This window comes from Mycteria americana, chromosome 4 (genome assembly GCF_035582795.1).
Source record: "Mycteria americana isolate JAX WOST 10 ecotype Jacksonville Zoo and Gardens chromosome 4, USCA_MyAme_1.0, whole genome shotgun sequence".
Lineage (NCBI taxonomy): Eukaryota > Metazoa > Chordata > Aves > Ciconiiformes > Ciconiidae > Mycteria > Mycteria americana.
The window spans coordinates 58,392,631-58,404,972 of NC_134368.1; the positions used below are offsets into that span (position 1 = coordinate 58,392,631).

Below are 12,342 nucleotides of genomic sequence, written 5' to 3' on the forward strand. Positions count from 1 at the left end.
CAAAGACAACTGGGCACAAAAGCGAATACAACTCAGGAAACAGTGGACAGTTGCATATTAAAGAACCCAGTAAACTGCTAAGCCTATTATATAAAGATTATTGCCTACTTGAAAAGGATTACAGTCAGGGTGGCCAGACAAGCCCTAAAATACAAATTAGCACAGTCTTCTATGCACTTGATGGCTAGATTATCCCTAAATCTGGAGAACAAGGTTGAAGACACCTTATCTCCCATCTCATTTGATACTACACTTCATGAGAGGCTAAGAGCGATTCTGGAATTCTGAGATTCAGAAACAAACAAGCAAGTCCTCTTCTCTCTGCTCCACCCTGCACAAAGACAGACATACAAAGGAAACATTCATTTTATAATGTCAGTGTTTATTTACATGAGAGAAGGTTTACACAAGTTGAAAAGTTGTTTCAACAGGAACCCAACAATTAGTGCTTTGGCCTGTCTTCAAAAAAGGGATGACTAAGATTTGATGATACAGCTTCAGAACACTTTGACGATCATTTGGGAAAAAAGTGCCAGGAATCAACTAAAACAAAAAAAAACACACATCAAGAATGACATTAGTTCTATACAACTAGCCAGACACAAACACTTGAAAAAGCAACATTCTGCCCTTTCAGCTATCTCATCTCCCGTAACAATACTTCTGGGTGAGCTCTATCCCCAGCTTATGTAAAGCACAGCCTCAAAATAATATCTGTTCACTTTAACAGTTTGACTGAAATGATCCTGCAAGAAGTTACAACACCGACGTGACCATCCCTGGAAAACATCAAAGATCAGGCAGATTATGTTCAGTTGTCTGTCAGAGGTCTGAGATGTAATACTTCAGTAAATAAATGCTATTTATTGGCACGCCATATAAGGGCAAATGGAATGCAACTTGCTTTCCCATGACACAGACTACACAGATGTTACTTTGCAAACAATCTGGAACTCAACTCATGACAAAGTTTCTTTTAGTGTTTCTGTAACTCCCTCCATCCCAAAAAGCATGTATGTCTTCTCTATAGTTCCTGCCAGTAGAAAAATACCTTTTTTTTTTTCTAAAGTAGTTAACAAAAATGAAAATGTAGGATGCATTCTTATTTCTTGATGAAAAACACATGTTCTGTTAACATGAAAAACAGTCTTAACAGTGAAAGAGAGAATTTTGTCTTTAGAACTTACACTTGAAAATTAAGTATGGTTGTGTCACTTTTAGAAAGAGGGGCTATTTATTTGATTAGTTAGCTACTGTAAGCAATGACAAAAACTAAGGCAAAGCAACCTTTCTCCTTTAAAAAGGGTAAGTGTCATGCATTTGCCTTCCATGATCAATGACAGAAAAATTTAGCCTTCTCATCGTTTCATGTGCACTATACTTTCACTCATACTCAGAAGTAATCTTCTCCTACAAACCATCCATGAATTTCTGCCCATGTTCAAGCATTACAGTCTGATAGAATATAACTGCTACTATTCTCACATGCACAAAACCATCTTTTTTCAACACAATAGTTTTTATGTCAATTTTTAAAGCAAACGATAAAAGAAACCACATGGCATTTCGGGGAAAAACGTACCTTCTGGGGAAACAGAATCTCCATTCACAGACACTGGTGCCTTAAAAAAAAAAAAAAAAAGAAAGAAAAAAAAGAAAACACCAAACCAACATATCAGTGTTTAGTTAACGTTTCACAGGTAGCACCCAAACTCAAAGCTATTTTACTGGTGAATTCAAGAGATATTAATAAAAACAGAACTTTCTGTTGCCCCCACAGGACAATGCTCTACCTTACAGACTTTCTGTTTTGGTTCCCCCCCTCCCCCCTGTAACTACTGTACGAATTTCTTGGTTGCTCATAAATGACAAAACAAACACACTAATAATGAATGGTAGATTAACATCTTGCCTAATGTAAAGGGGATTTTCCTACTGTATTGCCTTTGAGGATAACAGGGTTTGCTGTTTACATACTAAAGAGTAAAAATGCCTTTCCAGTTACATTAATATACATGTTTCAGTATAAAGGTATGCACATGAATATATATACACACACACAATTTACATTACATATATGCAAACATTTTTAAATAAATGTGTAATTAAACTCTTTCACAATCACATTTTGACAGAGTAGGATTCAGTTCTGTGGAAAGTGACAAATCATTTTAAAATGTAGGTCTGTAAGTCCAGGTCTATTTCAAAGCCAGATACACCACTATTCAATCGCAGTATTACACAGCATGTCTCGTCCTATTACTTGAAGGACAAAATTAAAGCCAGTTTTAACACCAGCTGGAAGCAACCTGCCTCACAATGAGGATGCTAGTTACTTGCACAGCAACAATCCTACACTGCCCTTCCATCAGCTTCTCACAAACAGACAAGTTTTCCAACTGACATAACTGATGGGAAAAAAGCAGATAGCATCTCAGCACAAGGAATCCTGCCACGCTCACTCGCACACACAAATCAAGTGCAAAAGACACGTCGATGTTGGCCTTTGCCATGACACAAGCCCACCCCAACTACGCTTACCGAAGCAGATAACCCCAGGAGTAATCACTTAGGTGAACCATGCAAAAGAGAAACAACCTCAAAGGCAGGGTTTACAGCTGTTTGAAGCTTCAGGAGAACAAAGCTGCACAGTGACCACCCATGTCTTCCACACCAACAGGTGGAATTCCCTTCCTGCCACTACTTAACAGCACATGAAGACATTAATGAAAACTTTGCCATACCCTGCAGGCAAGCAAACTGACCCAAAAGCTGCACAGCCAGGCTTAGCACAGTGCAGCACTCAGACTGAGCTGCATTGGTATGAAATTCCCTCGCAAGCCTGCCTGCCTCTGAGCAGGCATGGGGCTTGATCCAGTGAAGAGCAGGTCAAAGCCTGTGAGGAGAGAAGGGAAAACCAGTATTCTTCTTCCTACTTTACCCAGGATAATTACCTGCACAGGGGGGTTATGTGACTGGTCTGAAAGGATGTGCCAGCATGACAAACATAATCCAGATCTTAGAATCACAGAATGACTTGGGTTGGAAGGGACCTTTAAAGGTCATCTCGTCCAACCCCCCTGCAATGAGTAGGGACATCTTCAACTAGATCAGGTTGCTCAAAGCCCCATCCAACCTGACCTTAAATGTTTTCAGGGACGGGGCATCTACAACCTCTCTGGGCAACCTGTTCCAGTGTTTCACCACCCTCATCATAAAAAATGTCTTCCTTATATCTAGTCTGAATCTACCCTCTTTTAGTTTAAAACCATTATCTCTTGCCCTATCACTACAGGCCCTGCTAAAAAGTCTGTCCCCATCTTTCTTATAAGCCCCCTTTAAGCATTGAAAGGCCACAATAAGATCTATCCAGAACCGTCTCTTCTCTGGGCTAACAACCCCAACTCTCTCAGCCTTTCCTCAGAGGAGAGGTGTTCCATCCCTCTGATCATTTTTGTGGCCCTCCTCTGGACCCGCTCCAACAGGTCCATGTCTTTCCTGTACTCCAGAGCTGGACACACTACTCCAGACGGGGTCTCACCAGCACGGAGTAGAGAGGCAGAATCACCTCCCTTGACCTGCTGGCCACACTTCTTTGGATGCAGCCCAGGATATGGTTGGCTTTCTGGGCTGCAAGCACACATTGCATGTCCAGCTTTTCATCCCGCAGTACCCCCAAGTCCTTCCCTGCAGGGCTGTTCTCAATCCCTTCATCCCCCAGCCTGTAGTGATACTGGGGGTTGCCCCGACCCAGGTGCAGGACCTTGCACTTGGCCTTGTTGAACCTCATGAGGTTCACATGGGCCCACTTCTCCAGCTTGTCCAGGTCCCTCTGGATGGCATCCTGACCCTCAGGCATGTCAACTGCACCACTCAGCTTGGTGTCATCTGCAAACTTGCTGAGGGTGCACTCGATCCCACTGTCTATGTCACTGATGAAAATATTAAACAGTACTGGTCCCAATACAGACCCCCGAGGGACACCACTCATCACCAATCTCCATCTGGACATTGAGCTGTTGACCACTATTCTCTGGATGCGACCATCCAACCAATTCCTTATCCACTGAATAGTCCATCCATCAAATCCATCTCTCTCCAATTTAGAGAGAAGGATGTTGTGGGGGACCATGTCAAAGGCCTTACAGAAGTTCAGATAGACGACATACGTAGCTCTTCCCTTGTCCACTGATATAGTCACTCCATCATAGAAGGCCACTAGGCTGGTCAGGCAAGACTTGCCCTTGGTGAAGCTATGTTGGCTGTCTTGAATCACCTCCGTGTCCTCCATGTGACTTAGCACAGCTTCTAGGAGGATCTGTTCCATGATCTTCCCAGGCACAGAGGTGAGGCTGACAGGTCAGTAGTTCCCAGGGTCATCCTTTCGACCCTTTTTAAAAACGGGTGCAATGTTTCCCTTCTTCCAGTCACTGGGGACTTCATCCAACTGCCATGACTTTTCAAATATCATGTAGAGTAACTTGGCAACTACATCAGCCAATTCGCCCAGGACTCTGGGATGCATCTCATCAGGTCCCATAGACTTATGTATGTTCAGTTCCTCAGGTGGTCACGAACATGATCTCCTCTTACAGTGGGAGGGACTTTGCTCCCACAGTCCCTGCCCTGAGGTCCATCCACTCAAGAGGTATGGGAAGAAAGGTTGCCAGTGAAGACTGAGTTAAAAAAGTTGTTCAGTACCTCAACCTTCTCCTCAGCTGTTGTTACCAGTTTGCTAGTCATGTTCGTGGAGGGGGTACACTTTCTTTGACCGTCCTTTTCTGGCTGGCATACCTATAGAAGGCCTTCTTATTCTTTGCATCCCTTGCCAAGTTCAGTCCAGCCACACCTTGGCCTTCCTGACCCTGTCCCTATACAACCGGCAACATCCCTATACTCTTCCCAGGATACCTGTTCCTGCTTCCAGTTTCTGTGCATTTCCTTCTTGCCCTTTATTTTGACCAGCAGGTCTTGACTCAGCCATACCGGTCTCTTGCTGTCCTTTCCTGAATTCTTACACATGGGGATTTGAGAACTCTTGTGCTCTATGGAAAGTGTCTTCTAGGCCTTAACACCAGGCCATCCCCTCCCTTTCCAGTAAAACCAAAGCTTTATCTCATAATGCAGGGAGAACCAGTGGTCACCATGTATAAGAAGGTGCCTGACACTTCTGAGATAATTGCTCAGAAAGTTTGAGATAAGGACTCAGCACCTTCCCACCAGGAACAGATTAAAAACTCATCCCACTGAATGAGGAATCTGTTCACTACACAACCCTTTCATTTGGAACACTGTTTAAAAAACCAAATAAATAAATAAAATAATTAAAAAAACCCAAACCAAACAAAACCCCAAAACAAACAGGCAAAAAAAACCCCCAAAAAACAGAGCAAAACCCCTACCAATCTTTTGTTTCACAACTGGCCACTGAACAGAAAATTCTGCGTCTGCTGGGTCCCAAATGGAGATGTCCTCACAGAAAACATGTAGGGAGAAAGGCAGTTAACAGACTTTCCTGCTTAGATCTGAATTATTTGAAACACATTAGTGAGCATACAGATTCAGATTTTTAAAATTATCAGGAAAAGCCAAATACTTCCCCCTCTAAGACATTGTTCTGCGTTTTATCAAAAGAGACTTCATCTGGCAAAGCTCTCCTAGTTCACTTTCCAGTATTATAAGGGAAGAATTATGTGATAAGTCTGAGAAACATTGCTCTACTAACTATATATAGATTGTCTTGGAGATTTTCCAACTTGCAAAGTCCTCAGCAGCTTCTTCACAGAGCAAGTGAGCAAGCAGTTCTTGGGATTAATGTTAAACAAAGCTTTGGCTGTCCTGGTCAGTTTTACAGATGGCAACACTTAAAAGCCCGAAATAAACAGCACATCTTAGCACCAACACATTCAGCTACAAAGCTCTATTCCTCCTGGGTTTAGTTTTCAACATATACTAACACTGGAGCTGAGAAAGAGATGAAACAAATTTCAGAGGCTATTCAGAAATTTTAACCACCTAGTGTTAAAACTCAACTGGGTTTGTAGTTGCAGGGGTCTGGTGTAATTTTGGCTGGTTCAAACGTTCAGTATGTGTTTCCGTATGCACAGATTATCTTCTGTCTCTTTGGGATTGACTGGACATGGCAACTTCACCAGCTGTAGAATCATTCCTAGTTTGCCACCAATACAGATGACAGTACACATAACCACCATCTAGAAACTAGCTCAGTAGAGTGGAAATTCCCCAACACAGACGAGCCATTCTAGTCCCACATCTAGGTCAAATAATAGCACAATAAATCCTACTGAAATCAACAGGACTACATTGAGAACTACCCAATCAAAATCTATATGAAATTCTGATTAGTGCACAATTTGGTAAGCATTTGGTAAAGATTTGTTTGTTTTCCATTTGGTTCTTAGTTACAGTTCTCTCACCATAAAAACTGGTTCATAACAATACTGAGTATAGCCTTTTGGGGGTCTTTTTTGTTTCTTTTTTTTTGTTGACAACTCAATATACCTGATTTAAGGCAATTATTACCCACTCAAAAATTCCATAAGTGGAGTCTGACCCAGGAAACAGAACTGTAGGGAACCAGCTCTCACTGCACAAGTAGTTCAGGCATTTTGCAGTAGCCAAAATATGTTCTCACTGTACTTGCATACAAAAATCTCTACCTCAGCTTTCATTCTTCTGTTTTTATCCAGAAGTTAATAGATGGACTTAAATTAGAATAAAATGTATCTGCTTTTAGTTTAAAAAAAAACCAAGAAACACAAACAAAAAAACCCCAGACAGACACAGGCAGCTTTCATTTAAAATTACCACAGCCATTAAAATTCTGCAGCCAACACTCACGTACTTTCACTTCAGTTTGAAAGAGATGAATGCCTGACAACCAAAGTGGGCAGCATAGTGTACTAGACAAAAAGATACCTGCTTAAAATGAGCAAGTCAACCTCCCTGCTTATATTTAGAGTTTGACTGCCCACTATTCATATTTCAAGAGCATTTTACTTTTATTAGTTATCGCAGATTGGAAATTGCATGCAGTATGAACAGTATTTAAAAGAGTATTGCATCTTTTCCCTGTTTGAAAAGTACCAAGAGACAGTAGCCTACAAAGACACAATTAAAATACTTAGACTGAACTGAAACAGAATGATGGAAAGGAGTATGTGATGACAACTTCACAAAAACAGTATCACTTAAAGAAAATAACGTGAGGCACAAAAACGCCAGAAAGTTATATTTGATAAGAAGGCAAGCGCTCATAATAAAAAAAGACATTAAAGTTTGATATAAGGTACCTATTTTATGAACCGATTTTACTAACCTCCCCCCCAAAAACCAGGAAAAATTTTCATTTCTTATTAAGAGACAAAATAAGACACTGCTGATTTAAACAGCTGATTATTTACTCTACATACTTCAAAGTACAAACAGCACAGAACACAAAAGGAAGTATTCCTTTGCAGGTTTGCCACCATCCAAATATGTTTGAACTTGAAATTTTAGTTGCATTTAAACACTAAAAGTTATTTTAAATTTGAAAGCATAGAGGAGGTAAATATTTGCCTGACGTCTAAAAACATATTTGAATTCCAAAGTGAGTTTTTCTTTCATTTAAAACTTACAGTCCTATTAATCAACATTCACAAGTGCAACCATAAAGGTACTTTTAAAGAAGCGCTGAAAGCAAGAGACCTGAATAGGAAAAACAGTTAGGTTTGACACTTTATGACTTAAACCAACTTTTCTTTGCAACTGACAGTCTTATTTGCTTATGACAAAACATCACCCAGGACAACATATTCTTACTAGAAACGCTATTGGAATGTTAACTACACAGACAGTGGACGGTGTCTCCTTTGACACCTGAACTTGCATAATTACTGCGACTACTGGGGCAAAACACTGGCTGCCTAGGCAGCCATGCACATGCGCAGAATACCTGCCATGCTCACGAGGTCATGAACACAGGCTCAACCATGGCATATGTTTAAAAAAAAAGTAATACTTGGGGGTACTTTTCTCCATGTAATTTCTGGTAACTTTGCTTAATTTCTGGCATCCAAACTAGCATATTTTAAAATGGAAGAAATTCTCCTCCGCTAGCATTTGCACATGAAAGCATCAGACCTGCAGGACATTTTTCTCGCCTGAACAGGAAACCTGCATGTTTTAATTTTATGTTAATTTTCAGAATATGACAGGCATTCTTTAAGAAACATTCAAAAAAGCATCCCCCTCTCTTACAGCAATACATTTAATTATGCAAGTAGACAAACAAAGGATCCCTTTAGTGATTAGGGACTACAGTCAGCTAGTCAATGAGTTCTAACACTGGGTGGTAACTCATGGCAACAGGGGAGACAGAGAAGACAGCAGGCTAGATACAAATAGCAGTCCATCTTGCTATTCAGGATCAGAAGAAACAGCACTGCAGAGGGAGAAAAAAAAAAAAAAAAAACAAAACAAAAAACCCCCACCAGAACAGTAATGAACCTGCCAGAAAGCACAATTGGACCACTGCAATGAAAGGTTTATATTATAATGCTTATATTTCCCCCACAGCCTTTGTGCTCTTGCTTTTACTTTATGCCTTAAATTTTTGTTTAAGGACCATTTCAGTTTAGCTACTTTATTTCAGTTTTGGAGCTGCTCTTCTTTTCCTATTAATCACTTCAAAAAAACACGGTGGAAAAAAGTATTATCCTTACCGACTGCACTATCAATCGGGCATCCTCCTCACTGCAACAAAACGGGCTGCCACTCACCAGAACATTTGTGCTGAAAAATAAAATTAAAAACATGTTTTATCAATCAGTGGAAGACACACACACACAATTAAGTACCTATGGAAAAAAACACCTTCACATATAGAGCTCAGAAATGTGTATCCGCAAGAAATTAGGAAGTCAAAAACATGAAGTAACCAGTAATGCTGGAAGGGAATGGGGGTGTGGAGGGGTGTTCTTTGTTTCTTTGGGTCTGAGTGGGTTTTTAGGCTATATGTTCTGTATTAATGCAAGCAGTGCTCACACTCAGTGCTTCTGGTAGCTAACTTGGGTGCAGTTCAGAGGACCACAGTTAAGAAACTAAATCCCCCCAAAAAGTCAGCAGAGATAAACTGGGACTTCCTGAGGGAGCTGAAGAACACCTAAATGGCTAGCACAGGTGCTGTGAATATCCCCATCTCTTGTGCCTTGAAGGTTGGCCAGATTCTGTGGCACGCCACCCTTGGTTTGCAGTAACCTGCCTGCAGTATTTAACAAGAAGGAGGAAAAAAACCAGGTCAAAATTCTGCTCCTACATAAAGCAGCAGATACCTGTACTGCTTCCAGAGAGCAGACAAACTCTGGGACCAAATACTTTGCAGAAACGTTTCCCTATGAATATATATCCTTTCACACCAAAAGTGACTTTGGTCACGGGTTTTTAAGGTCCTACACAGTAAATGGCAAGAAGTTCAATTCCTCAAAGCAAGACTGCAATTTTAATTATTTTTTAATTTTGTCAACATGAAGCTCAAAGTGACTCTGAAATTATCAAGACCAAAATTTGCATATTATCCTACAGTATTCTTGCCATGCTAAAGTAGAACTATCAACCTGTCCAACTGCTAAGGTGTTCAATCAGCTCCAAGAAAGAGAAAGTCACATTTTCCCAATAAAGTAGAAGACAACAGTGACTACCTGAGCACAGCTTCCCCCACAGCCTTTGCCCTCTGGTTTAGCTAATGGCAATCTACAGCCCTTGGAAAACACCAGGCAAAGACACCTGCCTGGTCTTCAGGGCCTCTGGTGCCAAAACTGCCAATGCAAACCAGTCCAGAGAGCTTAATAAAGTCTATTTTAATTTAGATCAGGCCAAAGGCTAGTAAAGAACAATAATTTGGTTCTCTCATTCAAGAGAACAACTAAAATAGATGGAATGCTAAGCTGCAAAAGAATTTTGCATCACAGCAATGCAGCATGGAAGGATGGAATAAAGAGTGACAAGAGGATTTGCATGGAATACAGAGATTCTCCCAAAATGATCCTGAACACACACTCTGGGGCCATTTCTCAAAAGCTGAAGTAATCTATGTCACTTTTATATAATCAATATATTTTTGGAACCACTTACCAGTAAATCAAAGTGCAATTAGTCTATCATAGTATATTATCAGTTAATTATCAATCAAAACCATGAGTATTCCTGACATTGCGAAGTAAAAAAATCTAAGCAGTTCATGCACAGCTGCCACATGTTGAATACCACTAGTACGAGCACAATACAAAGAGGAAAAGACATGACTGGATACTTACCACTTAATAGTACCTCCATCAGCTTTTTTATGAAGCAAAGCTTTCCAGTATTCATGGGTGGATTTAATAATTTCAACAGCAAAATCCTAGTTTACATCAAGGAAAAGTTTTATGATTTAAAATGTTATTAAACAGAAAAAAGCCACAGAACTAGTTTATTAAAACATACTGTTTCATGTGTTATTTTAAGGGGTCTCCTTTGAGGCCTCATTAAATTTCTGGAAAATATAACACCCTTTTTTATGAAATGAAACAAACTTCACTATCTGTCAAATACACTGGCAATACATTCAGGACTTCCCCTCATTCCGCAGCCAGAAAACACGAAGGCTGCACAAAAAAATTGAAATCAGCACTAGATGCTAAGCAGACACCTACAGCAGTAGAAAACTGTACCAGGTCCTAAATGGGACAAAGTGTGTGAGCTATAACTCCTCTGTTACACTTGCATATCAGGGTCAGAGTTAATGTTTCCCCTCTAGTGGCAAAATTTGCATTTACTTCATCAATTGCCCAACCATGTACTTAAGCATTTGCAACAACGTAACATATCAGCTGCTTAACAGTTTTTGTTTGTTTAAAAACAAATGTAATATTGGGGGTGGGTATGAAAAAGCTTCAAAAAAGTAAAAATAAAGTAAAATAAGTCCTCAGTGTCTAGATGATGATATCTAGACTGGCTTGCAGAAAGCTGCCAACAGAACATTCACATTTCCTAACAAGGAGCGACTTGGCAAAATGCCACCGGAACATTGTGAACTTCACCAGAGCTGCTGGAGCACAGCCACAGCCGACTTGCCACATCCTGGGTCTCTAGAAATGCTTGAGAATTATTCAAGTGCTCCAAACCACCTATCTCGGGGCACTTAGTGCCTCAAGCCTGAACTCCAACGGCCTGACAGGGATATACGCTATTAAACTGTCACTACAGAGCAACACTCTGCTTTACATAGCAGGAAAATCTCTCCCAGTTCCTGGGAGAACAGGGGAGAGATCAGGTTATCAAGCCTTACAACTCTACGTTTGATTGATTTAAAAGACAGTTTTAGTGCAGAGGGGAGTCAGGGCATCTCTTTAACCAGACAAAACATGTAAAGTTGTCTGTGCTGGTTAGAAGGTGTTTTGTAACTTTGATAGCACACTGCAAGGCTGAACTAGCTGACACACAGACATCATTCATTAGGAACCTGTGATTCTTTGCCAAGAATAGTCTACAGAGAGTGTGCAATACATGATTTGCAAAGCACTTTTACTCAAATCACACCCAATTTCCTCTGGAAAAATCCAGGTATTTTCTTCAGCAAGGTCTATTCCCAGGTCCACTCTCAAATACTGGTCATTTTTACTGTAGATAGTTTAAAACGCCATTCATTTTTTCTAAAAAAGGGAAAAAATTTTTTCAGCCTTGAAGCCAAAACCAGCTCAAATGTTTTTATACATAATTACCAGGAAAAAGTATACCCTGAGCAAATACCAAATACGAAAAAATCTGCAACCTATTGTCTGTCTTAAACTGCATAGCCTTAAAAAAATGTCAGGAAAATTTATCAATCAAGACGGAAAAAATACCTGAAAAGACAACATGTTCGTTCCTCTGACAGGGAGAAAAAAATGCAGTGGAAAAAACCTACAAACATACAGATGTGTAAGTCTCATCAGGATTAGGACTGAATGTCTTTTTGCAGACTTCTTTTAATAACCTATGCATTTTCCCTGAATAAAGTGGAAGACAGCAAACATGATTTATTCCTAGCCTAATAAATTGTATTCAAAGATCCCTCATATAAAAATTCTTTTTGTTAAACCTCCTCCTTTACAATTCCAAAAATTCTAGGATGTATTAAAGAGGCCATATGACAGAAAGATGCATCTTTAATTTCAGATTATCTTCACCTTGTCTTTAAATTCTCCATTAAAAGCAAACCGATTTTCCGGTTTACCATCAGGGACTTTATATAATCGGAACCAGTCAACCGTAGCCTCAAGGTAACCTGGTTTGTGCTTCTTGACATCATCAATATCTGTA

The 12,342-nt window shown here is 40.1% G+C and overlaps 1 protein-coding gene across 4 annotated transcripts in view; it reads right to left on the bottom strand.

Annotated features, from left to right (window-relative positions):
* Positions 1-348: 348 nt before the first annotated feature.
* The window catches only part of PPA2 (inorganic pyrophosphatase 2), a 38,845-nt gene continuing 26,851 nt past the window's right edge, over positions 349-12,342 (bottom strand). For all 4 annotated transcript variants that reach the window (XM_075500668.1, XM_075500665.1, XM_075500667.1 and 1 more), the window contains 5 exons: positions 12,210-12,337; positions 10,317-10,402; positions 8,727-8,796; positions 1,583-1,622; positions 349-543 (listed from right to left, as the gene is read on the bottom strand). In XM_075500668.1, coding sequence (XP_075356783.1) covers positions 515-543; positions 1,583-1,622; positions 8,727-8,796; positions 10,317-10,402; positions 12,210-12,337 — 353 coding nt within the window. In that variant the 3' untranslated portion in view covers positions 349-514. The remainder of the gene's footprint in view (positions 544-1,582; positions 1,623-8,726; positions 8,797-10,316; positions 10,403-12,209; positions 12,338-12,342) is intronic.